The 18674-nt window shown below is 47.4% G+C and overlaps 8 protein-coding genes across 8 annotated transcripts; 5 read left to right on the top strand and 3 right to left on the bottom strand.

The window, feature by feature from the left end:
• Positions 1-186: 186 nt before the first annotated feature.
• N7462_001155 (uncharacterized protein) lies at positions 187-1545 on the top strand (the record flags this gene model as incomplete). The annotated part of the gene is made up of 1 exon (XM_057072881.1): positions 187-1545. The coding sequence occupies one exon, from the start codon at positions 187-189 to the stop codon at positions 1543-1545; it is 1359 nt and encodes a 452-aa protein (XP_056939411.1).
• Positions 1546-2284: 739 nt separating this feature from the next.
• On the bottom strand, positions 2285-4081 carry N7462_001154 (sugar porter family MFS transporter; the record flags this gene model as incomplete). Its single annotated transcript, XM_057072880.1, has 2 exons — positions 2285-3806; positions 3987-4081. 2 exons carry the CDS (start codon positions 4079-4081, stop codon positions 2285-2287), a joined length of 1617 nt encoding a protein of 538 aa, XP_056939410.1.
• Positions 4082-8041: 3960 nt separating this feature from the next.
• N7462_001153 (uncharacterized protein) lies at positions 8042-8331 on the top strand (the record flags this gene model as incomplete). Its single annotated transcript, XM_057072879.1, has 2 exons — positions 8042-8103; positions 8160-8331. The coding sequence occupies 2 exons, from the start codon at positions 8042-8044 to the stop codon at positions 8329-8331; spliced, it is 234 nt and encodes a 77-aa protein (XP_056939409.1).
• A 1811-nt stretch (positions 8332-10142) lies between these two features.
• N7462_001152 (uncharacterized protein) lies at positions 10143-11558 on the top strand (the record flags this gene model as incomplete). Its single annotated transcript, XM_057072878.1, has 1 exon — positions 10143-11558. The coding sequence occupies one exon, from the start codon at positions 10143-10145 to the stop codon at positions 11556-11558; it is 1416 nt and encodes a 471-aa protein (XP_056939408.1).
• Positions 11559-11896: 338 nt separating this feature from the next.
• On the bottom strand, positions 11897-12667 carry N7462_001151 (peroxiredoxin family protein; the record flags this gene model as incomplete). Its single annotated transcript, XM_057072877.1, has 3 exons — positions 11897-12378; positions 12448-12560; positions 12618-12667. The coding sequence occupies 3 exons, from the start codon at positions 12665-12667 to the stop codon at positions 11897-11899; spliced, it is 645 nt and encodes a 214-aa protein (XP_056939407.1).
• Positions 12668-13391: 724 nt separating this feature from the next.
• Positions 13392-14549, top strand: N7462_001150 (sugar phosphate isomerase/epimerase family protein; the record flags this gene model as incomplete). Its single annotated transcript, XM_057072876.1, has 1 exon — positions 13392-14549. One exon carries the CDS (start codon positions 13392-13394, stop codon positions 14547-14549), a length of 1158 nt encoding a protein of 385 aa, XP_056939406.1.
• Positions 14550-15353: 804 nt separating this feature from the next.
• Positions 15354-17109, top strand: N7462_001149 (uncharacterized protein; the record flags this gene model as incomplete). The annotated part of the gene is made up of 5 exons (XM_057072875.1): positions 15354-15505; positions 15555-16234; positions 16290-16413; positions 16464-16775; positions 16848-17109. 5 exons carry the CDS (start codon positions 15354-15356, stop codon positions 17107-17109), a joined length of 1530 nt encoding a protein of 509 aa, XP_056939405.1.
• A 291-nt stretch (positions 17110-17400) lies between these two features.
• On the bottom strand, positions 17401-18402 carry N7462_001148 (NAD(P)-dependent alcohol dehydrogenase; the record flags this gene model as incomplete). Its single annotated transcript, XM_057072874.1, has 1 exon — positions 17401-18402. The coding sequence occupies one exon, from the start codon at positions 18400-18402 to the stop codon at positions 17401-17403; it is 1002 nt and encodes a 333-aa protein (XP_056939404.1).
• Between the last annotated feature and the right edge of the window lie 272 nt (positions 18403-18674).

Genomic DNA, 18674 nt, shown 5'->3' with positions numbered 1-18674 from the left:
GCCATACCGAGATCAACTATAATTTGTCACGTAACAATGTGGACAATTTCTGTCCCGGTAATTTGAGAAAACTTAAATAAGGCCTCACAGCATCATTTCTACTCTACTTGGCCTTGTCGACAAATGCAATTCATTTGACCAACAATAATCCAGGCCCAAATCCTAAAAAGGCCCAAGCCTTAAATCATGCTCAGCCTCTTTCTTTCCTTTGCTATACTTGCCGCTGCTTCGATCACAATTCTTGATTCCAGTGACTTTGCCGACCTTCTAGGAGATGCATCAGACAATGCCCTCAAAACAGACTGGGATTATTCTCCTTTATCCTATCAATCATATGCCATCACGGGGCCTTATGTTTACAACAACACAGACGTTAGTATATCTCAGAAGACTTTGTCTGTTTCTTCAAATGACACCAGCGTGGTTGTGATTACAGAATATTCCTCTGTGAATATTTCTGATTCAACAATCATCAAACATGGCTATTCAAGCGACTTATACCAGTCAAGCTTTTATGGGCTCAACGCTGCAGTTAACGTGGCCAATATGTCAGTTACATATCTTGAAAACATTAATGTTACAGTTCACAATGGAGCTGCGAATGTATATGTCTATGGGAATGGCTCATATGCATATATCTCGGATTCCTCTCTATATAGTTCTGGACCCGTGTCCCATGGACTTTATGCGGCCGGCTATGGCACTGTGGTAGGGAAGAATCTTCAGCACTACTCCGGAGCCTACCGATCCTCCTCTTTCGCCGGAGACAGTCCGAAAGGTTATGTATACGTCTTTGATTCTATTGCACATACGGCAGGAATCGGCAGTGCTATCTTCTATGGCCAAGGAACAGTTTATGCGAAAAACATTATTGGCTTTGCTCAAAAGGCACCAATTGCTTTCCTCGATGGTGCACAAATCAACATACATGAGTCAGATTTGACTGCAGGGCTCCTTGCTGGCGCTGTCATTTTCTCATCTGGAACTAGGGAATCTGGTTCTCAGATCAACTTCACCAATTCCCGTATCGGTGTCCTTCCAAATGATGGAGCAGGACTATGGTTTGGAAATGTGATTGCAAGTGCAGCTCTCACTCGCACTCAAATTAACACCACCTCTGGGATCCTTGTTATCGCGAACTATTCACAGGTGACGCAGGATTTCAGCTACTTTGCGGATTCCACTGCTCCAGCTGAAGTTACCATCACTATTTCGGAATCAGACCTCGAAGGGGATATAGTTGCTTATAATGGAAGTTCAATTAGCTGGAACCTGTCAAATCATTCCTCTTGGATTGGTAGGGCATACTCTGGCTATGGAACTGTCTCCTTTTCTGTTTCCCTCGACGCTACCTCTTCCTGGACTTTGACTGGACATACGGAATTGACAAACTTTTCAAATACAGACACCACCCTAAGCAATGTCCATAGCTCAGGATATAATCTGTACTATAACTCCAGCATAGCCGATAATCGCTGGCTGCAGGGGACGACAAAAAGACTTTCCGGTGGGGGTTTCTTGATGCCGACAAAACAAAGGAATTAAGATTATGTATGCTGGTCTTGCGAGTATTTGAAATGTAAACCTTTTCACCTTGACAAGCCAAGTGCGTGGATTTGATAATATTTGATAAGAGTCGATTCTATTTGACAAAGAATCACGAGCATCGATTATGCAAGCACTCTTCATTGTTTTAACTGTTTCAAGATGCATCAGGCTATATACTTAAAGCTCCTCATTATCGAGGCCCACATTGAACTTGGGGAGATAGTTGGATATCAAACCAAACGACCAGGAAGTTCATTGTTAAGGTTCACTCGCACTCGACTGGTCCAAACGGTGTTTTCGGCAAACTAGATCATAATTCTTCAGTTTCGTGAGTTCTGTGATGTTAAGTCTCTAAAAATTCCGAGGTGGTCCTTCTGGGGGCTATTCTGCTACACTAGCCGCAATCTCATGGAATGATTAGCTTAGCAGCGATACGTGACTTTGACAAAAAGCATACAATGGCCCATAACTAGGGGGTGAGTCAGGAAATAAAATGGACTTTCATTGTATCCAACTTCATTAATTGTATTCCTAAGATCAATATATCGAAAACCCCCCAAGAATATGAGATTTCAGATGCGGACCTTTGCTGATGAAAGTATCTCATAAGACTTTCCATAATGATTGTTGTATCTCAAATTGGAATGTTCACAGATGTGACAGCTAGGAGCACGATCAAATTCTCGCCTTATATCAATATTTCATCCCCGCTGCAAAGTAATGCGACCCATTAGCACTACTCCACTTGGGCCGCCGTCGCGGTCTCTTTCTCGCTCGTTCGGGTACCAGACTCAGCCTGGAGGTCTGCAAGTTTCTCAGATTGAAGTGTTCCAGTTTCCAATTTTCGTACATGTTGGAATTGCACAGTGGTTTTCCATGGCTTCATGCCGGGCGTATTAAACATGGTCTCAACATCTTCCAGAGTCTTGCCGGCTGTTTCGGGGAAAGCAAAGAAAACGTGTACTGTCATGGCAAAGCAGAACACACCAAAGACCAAGTAGGTCTTCCATTTGATGTTCTCAAAGGCAGGTGGCACAAAGTATGACAAAGCGAAGTTGAAGATCCAGTTAGAGGCAGTTGAAACAGCCACAGCCTTACCGCGCAGACGAAGGGGGTACAGCTCGGGAGGGTAGATCCAGCTAACAGGACCCCATGTTGGTGCAAAACTAGCCACAAAAAGATAGGTACAGGCAATAACGCCTTTTGCGGCCGAAGGAGCATCACTCAAATCCCAGGATTGCTCAGGTGTGTGATTCAGACCCCCTGGCGGAGCCGGCTTACCATAGGAGGCCATGATGCCACCATTCGCAAACATAAATGTCATCATTAGGGTAGATCCAACTAAGAGCGGCGTGCGACGTCCCCAGCGGTCGATGAAAAGGAGGGCAAAAATCGTCATCACGACATTGATAACATATTGAATAGACGAAGCAACCAGGTTGGCATTGCCTGAGAGGCCAGCCATACCAAAGACATAGGTGATGTAGAGCATCATGACGTTCATTCCGGTGAGTTGAGACCAGATTTGGGTGAACATGCCGATATGAGTTCTGTAAATCATGTTGCCTTTGAAAAGATCCAGATAAGAGGCATCGGAATTTGCGCGCTCGAACTCCACCATCTCACGAATCTCTTGCAGTTCGGTTTGCACAAACGGTGCATTTTTATCGCCCTTAGAATGGACGAGGGCCAACACCTCATGGGCCTCCTCCCAGCGGTCATGTTTTGCAAGCCAACGCGGGCTTTCAGGGAGCAAGAAGACCATTCCGAACAGGAACACCGCGGGGATCATTTGAAGACCCCAGGGAAGACGCCAGGCAGCAGGGCCCGCCAAGAAGCTACTGCCATATGAGATATAGAACATAATCAAGATACCCCAAGTGATGGCCCACTGCTGAGCACCAACAACCTGGCCACGTTTACTCGGTTGTGCAAGCTCTGCGACATAGACGGGGACCTGCGCACTCAGAATTCCGACGGACAGGCCATTGATGAACCGACCGACAACCAGTTGTCCAATGCTGAATGACGAGCAGACAATAGCGCTACCAATGCACCAGATCACGGAGCCGGTCTGGATCGCGAGACGGCGACCTAACCAGTCAGTAAGAATACCGGAGATGAGCGCGCCCACGAAAGAGCCACCGGGCATGGCGGCGGAGATACCACCCTGGGTGGAAGATGTCGGGCCACCACACGATCCATCATCGCCGTGGCCGGTCTGGTTGAAGAAGCATTTGTACTGCTGAGTTCCAAGACTGAGTTGATGAAGATAAAGAGTCAACAATCGCTCTGCAAAGCGTTTTGGCTAATTTGATACGGTCCTGGGATTTCGCCCACGCTAAACAGTATAGGATGCAACATGAGGCGGGGAAGAGGATAATAGGAGAAAAAATTGGGAGGATGGGTCGAGGTGCGGGAGTATAGAGAGGACATACATGGCAGACATAGACGCAATGTCAAAACCAAACAGGGCACCGCCAATGACGGCCACCGTGGTGATGACATAAATGTTTCCGATCACGTAGCCCATGATGGACTGGAGAGGTGGGGGGGGGGGGGGTTAAGGGTGGAGAAGGGGCTCAGTTAGCAAGCAGGTGAGAGCCAAGAAGCCGTGGGGAGAGGGAAAGAAAGAAGAATAGGTGAGGAAGTCTGACGCATTATATACAGCAACCACGGCAGCTGTCAGCTGAGATTTCCATTCGCGATGAGTTCTCAAACAGCGAATCAGACGATAATCTCCCGATTCGAAGACTTTCATGACTCCCAACAGACCCAATCATCCTGATAATCCGAACCAACCCCACAAGACGGACAATTAAAAGGACTTGCCCGAATTGGCAGCGAGACACACTGGCCAAATAATAGACCAAGTAACGAATCCGAACAAACCGGCTCACGGACGATGTATGTCTTCATGTGTCCAGAAACCACTTAGGCTTACCTAGGAATGGATTATCCATGGGAGGGCGAGGAAGAGAATGCTACCGTCCATGAACAGGGGCTATTGAAAGGTGGGGATCTTTGTATTGATTAAATTACCAGTATTATGATTGATTAATTCATGATCCGAACCCCAAACAAAGGATCCCCATGCTCCATGCTGCGAGCCCGACGGCGGGAATAACCAATGTAGTCATCCTTCGAGCAAGCAGCTGTAGGTTAGTGGCAAGGGACCCCCCAGCTTCCTAGCAAGTTACTGGTTTCACTTGGGGCATGACCTCCTGGCTGGGTTCAAAATCACGCCAATCCACGTTGACCTCACCCCTCCCCGACGAGTCAGGCAGTGAGTGGCAACAAACGGGACAGCGTACCGTCGCAATACGAGAGACTCAGGGATCGGATCCACTACGTTTGCGGAGATGCGGGGGTACCATGTGTCTAAGCACATCCTGAAAAAAGGGTCAACCGGGGGAACCTAAGGGAGGCCTCCACACTAATGAGTAAAGGTTAAACGGGTTAGAAGGGTTTGAAGGTTTGAAGGGCCCCTTAAACCCCACAAAATTACAAAATCACATTCTAAACCACAGGGTTTATTTTCCATTTTTAGTATTCCCCAACGGCTCTTTTTCTTTTCCCAATCTGCTTTCTCTCTGCTCCCCTTTGGAGTTCACTGGTGATTTCCTTCAAGGGAACTTTACACCTAAGCTATTTTCTTCTTGTGAGAAAACCCCCCTTGAGAAACAAGGACCCGACGCTCGGCGCTAAGAAGCTAAAGTTTTGGTAACCGTCACCCGAAGCCAATGAGCCAGTGGCGCCAATGCCTCGTCAGCCCCTTGGCGGGCTTTGACGACCTTGGGAGCCCTGTGTGGCCCAAGGGTGCACTAGTGTATGCAACTTCGAGGGTCGGCTGGCACGCCACATGGTTTCATCGCGCCGCTCAATCAGTGCAGTATTTCCAAATCGGTCGTCGGACTTTAGGAGTTGAGAGGTTCCAGGTGTCGAATTTAATTATTCTGGTTTTGATGGGCTTCGCTCCCCATCTCGTACATCATGAGCTGTCCTGGGGGTATAGGTCTCGATTTCATCGCCTCACTATCCCAGCAAAGTGGTCCCAAGTCTATCCTCATCCTTATCCAAGATCTCGTGCTAGGTATTTTGCTCCATATTTTCTGGTGGACTCAGTCTTGGTTGAATGCCGTAGATCGGTGAGTGAAACCTTCGATTTAATTATCCAAGGATGAAGTAAAAAGAAAATTGAGAGCCTGACACCCATTAGTACTGGATATACATTGTAGTCCCCGGTAAAATCAACTAACTCGCGGTGCAATGGTTTGAATATTTTTCTCTTAATTTTGGTTTCTGCGTAAACAGTCATTTTCATCTTTCTACTTTTGAGACTAGTAGCACAGTACGCCCATCAAATAAGTAGCGGATCTACAAGATATAGGTTGGCGTAAGAGCCACGTTACTCAGCCACCAAGCCATTTAGTAACCACAAACGGGGTCTGTGTCCTCCGGATGACACTAATCACACCATACATTCACCGATTCAAAATAACAGATTTACCCATCGCGCCCAACTGGCTTGGCAGATCGGATGCTCTGCCGTAGGCTGTCTTGATCGAACTTTTTCACAAATAAGGCGCCAAGGGGGCGCTCAATACAGCCACCATGGTGCCGCTGACGAGTGCGGCTGTATGAGACTACAGTTTGGCATACCACCAGTATATAATAGGTACTACTCAGCAGGATGGTGGATTTTCCACTTCAATTTTGACTTTCTAATGAAACTTCTCTCAGTATGTGAAGTCCTTAATAATGAATGGACAAGAACCCCTGTAAACGCAGATGTTCTCAAGTTTCCCGTTGCCAGACTACTGTTACGCGCTGCTGACTGGTTAATGTAAAATGTGCGTTATTGTAACGTACTTCTCTCGTAAGCTGCGACAATCTATCTCGCAATCGTACCGTTGCCTACTCTGGCCTTACAAGGGTTCGGATCTATAGAGTAGTCCAAAGACGTATGCAGCTGAAGGGCGCCTAGTCAGTCAACGAAGTAGTTATCAGATAACTACTAAGTGTTCCTCCTAGTTGTAGGTGTATCCTTATATTGTACTGTGAAAAGTATCCAAGTCACTAACGATAGTCGATTGGTAGGTCTCAAGTGTATCTACAAGTAACAATATATAAATTAACGCAAAGAGCTAAATACATATAGGTGAATAAGCGTCCTTATATATCCAACTCTTCCGTTCTTCTTGACAGGACCTTTCCTGTCAAGCGGATAGGTCCGTTCCGTTCGAACGGACCGGACGTCACGTGGCCTTAGGTGTTATAGCCTAAGCCTCTCCATATAGTCCTGGCAGAATCTTACCTGACCGCCTTGTTGTCGAACGGTTCAGGCGTGTCCATATTTAGCACCCTAGGGGTGGGGTCTGTAACAACTACCTCGTCTGCCTTTCTCGTACACAATCTCTACATTAGTTTGCAATATTACGATCTTTTGGTAATATTGATTATTTAATATTAATATACTTAACCTTAATTTTTAAATCCATTTCGAGTCTTATCGATAAAGAAAGTAATACCATCGTTGATAAATGCTTCTCCCTAGTCACGCTTATAATCAAATAGTCTCTTGAAGATGCTGACTTTGAATTATTGCTGTCCCGTTGTGCAGTTTCGCACAAGCGTTATATATAATGCCTGACAACAATATGCTGGTTCCCAGGGGCTCCTTTCAACAAGTATTGTGATTTCCGATATTAATTATCTAAAGATTATTCATAATCACTCGATCCCAATACGCCATAAAGCAGGAAAAATGAAAAGCCTGCGGCCTTTTGTGGTCCTTCCACGCGATAACCATTTTGAGATCACATGTTATTGTCATCATTACTTATTTTTCTATTATCCCAATTCTGCGACTTGTCCAGGAATGTAATAACTTCAAGTCACTCACAAAGTATAGAATCGATACTTTAATAATTTTACTACTATTGGTTGCGATTGGTAATTGGTTATGTTGAAGCATGAAACTTACACATATTCATAGTAGAGATATAGCTCGCCGTATAACGCTATAATGTCTTACTAAGCCATCAGAGAAAGCATCAATTTATCCATAGAGCAAAATTTTCTGATTTTGCTTATTCATGTAGTATTTCTACTAACCAGGAATGCCACCCCATCCTCTGTTCGGAAGCTTGGGCTCCAAGTATGACATCCAAGCTCCCAGGAAGCAACAGCAACCAAATCTTCGTCCCTCATTATGTCGTTCTGGGCGAGACCAAAATAGAGGGTTTATCTATATTTCCGGCACTCATTTGTTCCTCCAACCAACCCCCAACATCCCATACCCATCAGAGCTACTCCCACTTACAATTTCAGGGCCAACTCCATGCCAGAGAACCTACTGCATTTACCTCCGATTCTTCTATTGACTTGGCCTCTGACAATCGAGTTATGAGCGACACACGTCATTCCTTCTTCATAATATCAATCATAAATGGATACCACTACCGAGCCAAATCGATTCGAGCTCGGCAACATGGATAACCTGCCACTTCCGCATACGGAGCAGCACGACTATCAAGAGCAGCAAGCCCCTCAGTATGACGCATTATCCTACCATCTTATCCATATGAGTCAATACTAGCAGAGAATAGGATTGGCAAGTTTCTAGCGGCCATAAATGGGTACCTTCCACAGAAGCTGACATTCACACTCCACTTGAGCCAGGCCGCCGAAGAGAAGCTCTTCACCGTAGTATCCTACACTTCTGTGTTCGGAAAACAAGTCCCTGTTGTTGTGTACGATGGGTCATCAATGAAAACCTGATCCTGACCATCGTTTACGTTGATAAGTGGGGTCCTAACTGCCGGTCGCGATCACACTGCCTCCTCACCCGCACGGATCAATGAGAAATCGTTGCTGCCGCGATGGTGCTCAACCATCCAGATATGGTTCCCCGACCGACTCTTTTGAGATGTCTATCACAGGAAATGGACTCGAATGAGAACATTCTGAATGCTGTAAAAGCCACTGATATAACAGAAACCTTGCAACCGACCATTTCTACGGGTGAGAATTGGTCTAGCTATCAGGACCAACAAATCGGGGCGGTGGAAGACGAAACGCGCGAGATTTGGGATCTGTTAGAAGCAGAATGGAAATCATTGCCCTCATGGCCCATGAATCCACTTAGCATAAGCAAGAGGTTCCAATTTGCATTCATGGGTAACACTGGAATCCTCTAAGTGAGAAATAAGAGATTCCCATGGTTGCCTTCATTTACATCTCTGGTATCTCGACTACCAACACGCCTCCGCAACCTCAGCTGCCTCGTGATGGTGAAGACTTAATGGTGATTAGTGAGGGCTGTGCAGCCTGCTGGATTTCAAAAACACCTAAAATTAGTATGAGCCCAGAAAAGAGCAGAAGTCGAGACATCGATGCTTCTAGTTACTCCATACCTCACAGTCATATGACCCTCGACTTGAACAAGAATCCATCAAAGTGCTTGAAATCTACAACATAGTCGATACCATACTATATCATACGCCAATCGTTTCATCCAGCGAAGTTTTCGGCCCGCAGCTTTGGTTTCATTATCCGAGCTATTTTGGCCTTCTCTTCTCTAACGAACCCTAGACCCGCAACCGGATTTGGACATGTCTATCATGTAGATTCATGTGAGTCATTAGAAGGCACTGCACGCATATAACCTCTCCATCAATCCTCTGCAGTCCAGAACCGTTTCAAAGGCGACCGCCCCCCGACTGGGATGTCAATGACCCATGCTTTGGGCGATCTCGGTAGACTTGACTAATTCGGCCGCCAAGTCAGCGGAGCGCAAGCTTCATATCCAAGATCGGCTGATCCCGGCATGCATACGTGGGAGAATGATGTACATGTGCTTCAGAGTCCATATCCTTCGCAGAGTGCATTTGGACTTCGTACTTAAATTCTCGCGCAGAATATGTAGACACCGTCAGCTACCTCATTTCGTGGGCTATCCGGATACTGAAGACGTTACAACGTTAACTGTCGATGCGTGTCCTGTGGCTCATCCGTCGGGGCAGCCACTTGCGCTTGTTTGTTTATTTTTCGCTCTCTTTTGCCCCTCTCGCGTCAGTTTCATCGAAATTTTCAACTCTCGATCTGATCCTGTCGCTTCTCCTAGTACTCTTCTTCTGTGCTTCTCTTGGTGGGCTGCCGGGGAAGTGATGCCTGGTGAGCGCATTAGTGGAGCACGAAAACTCATTCTTTCCCGACGACTCCGTTGCCACCGGTCCACCGAATCCACTGGTTACATTGATGGCGAACCAATGCTTCCCGATCAGCCAAGTGGATAGCATTAATATTAGGGCTATTTGACATTCTCGAAGTCGTCGTTTCGGTGGCACTGGAACTAGTGTGCGAACAAGTCGTGATCCACTGATAAGCGGGCTTATCTTGTCTTTAGACTTTGCAGGGCTTTACAGGGAAGGATTCCCTTCGTTCTCTCATAATTATGACGACGAGTCTCTTCTCTCGGGTGTCCTATTTATTTATCAGTCGCCCCTGGATGTGCCGAACGGAGGCCAGAGACGGCGAGAGGAGCCCCCTCTGTCGCACTCTTTTATATTCCTGAAGCCCAAAAAATAGCTATGGCTCTATCACTCATCTCGCTCCCAAACGATGTGCTTCTCATGATAGCGGAACAACTCGATCAACATTTGGATCGATGGAACATCGTTTTCGTCTGCCGCCATTTCCATAATCTCTTCATTTCTATGGTGTACCGAGCGGTGCCGCTTCAGAATCAGCGTGCGGCCAATTCCTTCCTCCACGCCATATCCCGGCGCCCCTACCTTGCGAGAGCAGTGCGACATCTGGACTTGAGTGCATGGGGGACAAAGGAAATCGCAGAGGAAGACCGATGGGAGCTCGAAAGATCCGTACTAATCAGGGAATGCATCCACAGCTTATCACATTCGGAGGGGGAGGCGACGCAATGGCAGGAAAGCTTGACCCGTGGCCGGAGTGAAGCGTGGTCGGCTCTTTTGTTGCCTCTGCTAAGTCATTTAGAACAGCTTCAGGTTGCTCACGGGTCAGAAACAACCTGCCTCGAACGCTCACTCGAACGGGCACTCAAGGGGGACAAGTCTTTCCGCGGCGGGCGTGCACTCCAACACCTGGCCCATGTCTTTCTCCATCACCGTGAGGATCTCAACCCTTCAAGGAATGAGCATCCTGCTGCGGAACGTTCTGCCCAGTCACCATCCACGCTGCTACTGCCATTCTTCCAATTGCCCTCGATGCGGACGATCATCGCCACTGCGGTGGTGGACTCAAGCCTTTCCAACGAGGAGCCGGCATTGGAGCCCTTCGATTTATCGTCGATTAAAAACATCGATTTGCGAGCAAGTAGTGTAAACAATGGAATGGAGGCGTTGATCACCTCCTGTGCAGATTTGAAGTCCTTCAAGTATCAACATTCTGATTCGCACCTGCACTCCCGCGGCTACCAACCCACCGCCTTCTATCGCTCGTTGTCTCACAGCAAGCGAACTCTAGAGGTCCTATGGTTGGATCATTATGGGGACCACTATGCATTTACTGCAGCTGGGCTGAATCAAACTCACGATGAATGGTTTGGATCCTTAGCCGAATTCAGTGCTCTCCGGGAGGTCCGCATTCGCCTGCCGAACCTGCTCGATATCCGTTACCAAAGCGAACCCGCCACATCTCTCTTGAACTGTCTCCCGGCTTCGTTGGAGACCATCTACATCGAAGGTTGTGAGGAGCGACACCTGGCAATGTTGGTGTCTCAACTTCGTATTGTGGTCAAGAGCCACCGAACGCGTCTGCCCCGACTTCAACGAATTGATGTTGAAGGGGATTTCCACAATGCTTCTGATGAGTCTGGCGAATTCAGGCCCCCGGAATCTGATCCAGCCAACAACAACATCATCAAGCAGAAGATTCTACAAGCAGCTGAGCCACTCCATTTGGATTGTGCCGCTGCTGGGTTAGAACTTCATCTCCACGATCGCGTCTTCACCCGGGAGATCCCAACCTAAGCTCGTTAGGAGGATTTGGTGATTCGAAACTGATTATATGATACCATTTGATGACTTTACTTGATAGACATATATTCTGGCAGCTTCACAGGCCTGATTACTTTGATGGAATATATCACCTGCTTTGACGATGTACATACTGTGACAGCTGGTCGCCAGGGGGCTGTTTCACTCCAACTTCACGATTTTAATTCATGAGAATCATGATCTTTATTAGAATGGCATCATGCTATGGTTTCATCTACTGTTCTAAGGAGCGGAAGGCGGAAGAATCAGGCGGCAAACAGAGATCAGCGCAAAAGAGATTCACATGATTTTTCCAATAAATCCCTCTATAGCTACAAGGATGCAAGTACTGCATCGGCACCGGATTTCTGTGACCCGGTCGCGTTAACTATGTCCGTTTTTTGGCTGAGGGGTGGGGTGAATATTACCTTGACAGCGCCCCGTTCGGTCTCGATCTGGGCATAGCTGACCTTGCCGTGGTCGATGACGATCGCATACCGGCCGGTGCGGCCAGATGCCGCATCTGCCCATCCAATGCTTTTGGAGAACTTAGCATCGGGATCCGAGAGGAAGAGCTGTCCATATTTAGCCATTTGCATATTTATTTGCTTCTCACGCCCAGCGGTCCTCAGGGATTGGGGTGTGCTCACGATTTCATCCTTGCGCACTTGGTTGGCCTTGCTCCATGCACTCATGACAAAAGGGTCATTGAACGCCACCACTGCAACAATATCGACTCCCTTCTCGCGTAGCTGGGGCAAATTCTTGATGTAGCCAGGCATGTGGTTGACGGAGCAGGTGGGGGTGAAGGCGCCTGCCAGGGTGATGGATATAGTTTAGCTCTGGACAGCAGTATAATCCATGTAGAGGTCTCAAAACTCACCTGGAACCGAAAACAAGACTACTTTCTTGTCTGCCCACTGCTCGGAAGCATTGTAGTTGATGGGAATGCCACAGGCCGTTATATCCCCGCTTTCCTCGCTCCACGGAATATATCTAACTAGGTCAGCGATGGAGCGACGGATGGGGGGTTGACAGTCTATGGAAGCTCACTGGAATACCACATCACTGGGGAACGTGTCACCGGGCTTAAGAGTCGTCATTCTGGATAGTATCAAAGGCAGGATCGGTTGTAGGAGGACTGGGGAGCAAAGGAAGAACAAAAGAAACAGACGGAGAACGCGGGGCAACGTAGCCAGGCCCACTCGGCTGCCTTTCGGTGATTGGGGGGACCTTGGGGAGAAGCTGATTAAGGAGTCGGAGCCCGCCGAGCCGCTGACCGCCGAGTCCGCCGAGTCCCCCTTGACTCGATCTACGATCCAGCGGCCGGTTCTGGGTGGGGTGGAATGCGACTGAATGCGACTCGGCTCCGATCATGACTGGGGACAGCTTCCTCTGTTGAAACTTTCGTCTTATCTTCTTGTTTCATTCTATGCTGTAAAGCTTGTAACAAGTGGTGGAATGGGAAACGAGTTTAATATGGTCGACCAGAGAAACAGCAGTTGACGCCATTTGACACCAATCACGCAGAGGCTACAAAAAAAAATACACGAGCTAGGCCCGAAAAGTTAAGAAATACACGCAAGGCGAGGTGCTTCGTACTACAATCGCAACTGAGGTTCATAGTTCTTGGAGCTCTAGTATCTGGTCCCAGTATCCTCCTCTTTAGGACACCCGGCATTTTAAAAAATGGGCCGGGTCTGCGGGGATGGACCCCGGATGCGCCGGGCCTGGCGGGTATATGCTCACCCATCTTCCTTCTAAAACATCTGAAAGTCGTGTATGGATCGACCAAGTGCTTCTTCGTTTTTGTCTATTGCATCCATCATGTCAAAAATCTGGCCCCCAGCGGGCACAAATGAATTCGGGATCGCCACACTCTCCCTCGGAAATTGGAGGGAACACCGACTGGTACCGCGACTTGAAGCAGCAGCCAAAGCAGGGTATCAATGGATTGATTTGTTTGATGAGTGCTGGGCAGCATATCTGGAAGAACATGGAATCCCAGCCGATCAATTGTGGGAGCCCACACCTCGGAATCTGGAGCTCGCGCGCCAGGTGAGCGATTTGGTAAAGTCTCTGGGAATGCGTATCGCTTGTACGCAGCCTCTACGCCAGATCGAGGGCGTGATAGATCCGATAGAACGCCGCCGTACTCTCGATCACGTCGCAAAGAGATTTCCGTTCATGCGCGCGTTTGACACCGACCTGGTCTTCATGTGTGCCAATATCCGAAAGGACCGCGGGGTCACATCGGATCTCCAGATCGTGGCACGAGACCTTGCAGAACTGGGGGATATGGCTGCAGCTTATTCAAAGACCGATGGAGGGAGAATGTTGAAAATTGGATATGAAGGTCTTTCTTGGGCGGCCAGAAATACATGGTCAGCGTCCTGGGAGGTGGTGCGATTTGCTAATCGGCCAAATGTCGGACTTATCGTCGACGCTTTCAATATTCTTGCAGTCGAGTTTGCGAATCCGTATAATCCTGCAGGCCACGGCCGGATATATCCCACCCTAGAAGAGTCTCTCGAAGTTCTGACAGCATCCCTTTCATCCTTGGTCATGACCGTCCCAGGAGACCGAATCTTCTTCTTCCAGTGTGGGGATGCGGAGCTGATGAACCCAGCAGTCTTCAAACCACCTGTGGATCTAGACACTCCTGCTCTTCTTCCATGGTCAAGGAGTCATCGACTTTATCCGTTAGAGCGATCCCACGGTGCCTATATGCCCGTCGAGCTTGTGGCGGCCGCTGTCCTCGCGACCGGATACACGGGGCCCATATCACTAGAGGTCTTCAATTCTTCTTTGAACAAACCTGGAAGTATGGTACCAATAAGCCATGCAATTCGTGGAATTGAGAGCCTGAAATTTCTTACACGAGTGGCCTGCACTTTACCCCCATTCTGGGAAAGCAAAGCCAGTGCACTACATGCCATTGCCGCTGTCTCACAGCGGTTACACGTTCATGGCCAGAGGTTGTAATGTTGGATCTGCTATAAATGATTTCCCTTGATCTTTTTGATTCGTATATTTGATATTAATGAGATCTTACATCACTAGCTTCATCTAAAGCAATGATAAGAAGTAGAAAGCCGACGTAATCAAGGTGTCATAACAACCGAAGGGTATTTTTTGGATCTCTAAATGTAGAGAAGAGAATTCTAGGACTGCAGTATGACCCTAGCAGCGAATTTTGACCGTCTGGCATGGAAAGGTGTCAAAGAGTCATCTAGTGATGGGGCAAGAATCAAAGCGATTCAAAGACAAGGAAAGAAAATACAGGTTGTCAGGATATAATCCTTCCGAGTGATGACTACGATACACCGTACAGGCAAAAGAATATACATATATGGTGCTGTAATGTCATCCAATTGGAAACAATAACCAGGGGTGAATGGAGTGTACTGTAGACAAGGTATTAGTATACCTGCCTTCAATTGAAGAGGGATCCCAACAAGCAGTCACCAGCCCCCGCCCCCTCAGTTGCAAACAATCTCCGAAGAGAGAAGATAGGAGCTGAGTGGGCCCTTTTGTTCATTTCCTCCGTCTTCTCGAGGGCACCGGAGCGGGACGGAAGTCCTGGCAACCATCAGGCGTCAACATGATCTCTCTCCGGTTATTTAATTTGAAGCCCGGAAACTTTGACTAGGGATTTACGTCAATTAGGCTATCCACAGCCTTAAGATTTAAATATTGAGCGACTACCGTGTGGCACAAAGTTAAAGCTACCTATTCACTGACAGCTATTCACTGGAATCATTCAATTGTTCCCCTTGGGATACAGAAATGGAAGTTATCGAAGTCGATGCGCTAATTTGTGGGGGTGGTATGTCTGGTATGGCCTGTGCAGCATTTGCTGCAGAGGCTGGTGCCAAGACTTTGGTAGTTGAGAAGCAAAAGACTATAGGAGGGTCTTCAAATTTCTCGGCGGGGATGTTGTAAGTCCAAACATTCATATTTATCGTTCATTCTATTAATGCAAAATAGCTGGGCACCACATTCATTTGAAAAGCTGAGATCTTGGGTACCAGAGGGCGACCCATGCTTGCAGCGCGCGTGGTTAGATGAATACCTCCCAGCAGTACAATGGATGCGCGAGAATGGAATTCCCACATCCAGCCGGTATGACGGAATCATGACGATAGGTATTTTCAAGCCTACTTTGGTCAACGTGCTATTCAGAACACATCAGGTTAACTCGGTTGCAGGTATTGGCTTTCCGATTAAAATACCTTCTCTACACAAGGTTCACCGTCAACGCATCGAGTCAAGCAATACTGGATCAAAGATTTTAGAAAATGCAACCATCCTGAAACTCATTCAGGAAAGAGAAAATGTGCCTGGGTCTCGTATTATTGGTGCTATCATACGAGCGGAAGGACTTGATGGCTCATTAGTCTACCATGAAGTGAGGGCCAAGGTTGTGGTTTTAGCTACTGGTGGCTTTCAGGGATCCTCACGCATGACTGCAACTTATTTGAATCAGGGCGCAGACAATATTTTTGTTCGTTCAAACCCAGGTTCAGTGGGGGATGGGCTTCGTCTAGCTACAAAGGTTGGAGCTGGGGCAAGTAGAGGTTTAAATACCTTCTATGGTCACCTCTTGGCAGCTCCTCTTCGACGCGAGGAAGTGGATCCCGTTGACTTCCTACCTTTGGCTCAATATCGTAAGGGTCCTTACACTTAGAGTTCCTCTGGCCTTTTTATCTGATACCTTGGCAGAAAGCAAGCATTGTATACTTGTGAATCAAGCAGGTCAACGTTTTGCGGATGAGACAATTGGGGATGAAATCTTGAACCAGCATCTGGCAAAACAAGAAACGCGTCGCGGATTTCTTATTTTCAAGTGAGTTCTCAATCCCTGTATAGTTAAATATGTGTAATGACATTGATTAGTGAAAAAACTCGTCTTGAACACTGTATGGGGGCATTCTTTCCCAACGCAGGAGATGTTGATCGCTTACAGAAGGCTCGAGAATACGGCTGCAATGTTGGCGAAGCATCTACGCTGAATGGGCTTCTTAACTTAATTCGTGAGTGGGGGGTTGATTATGTGCAAGCAGCACGCACTCTCGAACAATATGATCAGTTCGTCCGTTTGGGAAAGAGAAATCTAGTCCTCGACGCCCCCACAGGTCAATTTGGTCTTTCCCCTGCACCCCTTGTTGAGGGTGAAGGTCCCTTTTATGCCATGGAGGTTCAGCCATCGTACGTATTTGATCCCCCTCTATCATATCATGTATCGTTTTAGGAATCTCACCCTGATTGGCCTCTTGAAAGTATTACCTTTACATATGGCGGTATCCTGATCGATACCAAGGGACGTGCCTTGACTCACGATAAGGTTACCATTCCTGGCTTGCTTGTGGCAGGAGTGGACGCTGGCGGCTTCAGTAATACAGGATATGCCGGAGGTCTTGCACTTGCGTTTGTTACTGGATTATGGGCTGCCAGGGAGATTGCCAGAGAGCTTGGCCTGCCTGAGCCTCATTTGCCTGCAGCTTGTTTAGAAGACAGTTTACCTCTTCATGGACGGCTTTGAAGTTCCTCGGGCCATCGATAGGGTTTAGTTTTTAATGGTACAGCGAGTTATTCTGCCTTCGCATACTTTTCACTTTTGGAATAACTAATTCATTGTCTTCTAGCAGCTGAAGCGCTTCTATCTACTACATTTCATGTCTACATATGGATCTTTTCTCCAATTTGCAGCTCATATAAGTAAAATTCAATTCTTTCTTTCTTTTCTCGAGATGTTTCATCACAATCATTTACTAAGGAAGTTGTTCGCTTTGAGATTAATACGTGCACAATGCGTTTCCCCTTTCCTGCCATATCAGTTTTCAGAAACAAGAACTCCGCGGTATCGCATCCTACCCTCCTCGAGGGTTTTGAGGCTTTCCTCCACTCCTTTGAGCGTCATAGGGAATTTCATTTTGACTGGCTTGATGTTATGAATGGCTGCAAACTCGAGCATATCACGATGGACTTGTCTTGCAGACACAACTCCACCCTGGATTCTCAGGCCATTTAACAGCAATGGCATATAGGGGATTTTGAGATCATTTGAGTCGACAGAAAGAGGTGAGATAACACCATTAGGGGCCATAACATCCAAGTACAGTTGCCAATCTGGTTGACTGCTGGTAGTGACAACTAGATTATCGATGGGTTTCTTAATCATCAACTTCTTTGCACCCTTAGTCGCATAAAATTCAGTCGCCCCTAGTTTCAACGCCTCCTCTTTCTTGCTATCAGTGCCAGAGAATACAACCACTTGGCAGCCCATTTTGGCAGCGAATTGAATAGCCAGATGTCCCAGTCCTCCAACCCCAACAATTCCAACACGAGCTGTTGAGCGGACTTGTGCAACGTGGAGAGCATTGAAAACTGTGGAGCCTCCACACATTAAAGGGCCTGCATCCTCGTTGTCCATGTTCTCGGGAATCTTGAAAAGAAAGGCCTCGCGCCACACGGCATGAGTAGCGAATGATCCCTGATCAAGATCCGCCATGGCGTACATCTTACGCTCTGGACAAAGCGTTTCCCAGCCCGTTAAGCATTGGCGGCAATGGCCGCAGCAATCATGTTCATACCCCCATCCCACGCGGTCTCCTTTCTTCAAAATTTGGGCGGCGGGCCCAATCGCCTCCACTATTCCAGTTCCTTCATGGCCAAGGGCCATGTCATTGTGTCGATAATGAACATCGGTAAAACAGACCCCGGAGTGGGTAATCCGGAGAAAGATCTCATCTCTTTGCAATTCACCGCGGTGGATCTTTTCTTGGCGAATCGATCCATTCGGGGATCCTTTGAATACATTGAACTCGAGGGACATAGTTGATCAAATAATGTAATGTCTTATTCGGCTCTTGCGGTTCTGTTGGGTTGTGAAATATGCGCCACAGAGATACAGGCACCCGGTCAAATTTATAAATCGTTCAGTTTCTACGTCACATTTTACCGAGATAAGAGCATGTCTTACATTTACTAGATGAACCTCTACCAGAAATTCTTTTTTGTAGGGGCCTCTGTACTGTGAGCACAGCAGAATCGTGATGCAATTGGGTGGGGCGCGGCGGGTCTAATTGGGCCACTGATTTCATCACA

This window comes from Penicillium macrosclerotiorum, assembly GCF_028827735.1.
Source record: "Penicillium macrosclerotiorum strain IBT 26536 chromosome Unknown utg000001l_segment0_segment0, whole genome shotgun sequence".
NCBI lineage: Eukaryota > Fungi > Ascomycota > Eurotiomycetes > Eurotiales > Aspergillaceae > Penicillium > Penicillium macrosclerotiorum.
Note: the sequence above shows the minus strand (reverse complement) of the source record. Positions and strands in the feature narration are given on the sequence as shown.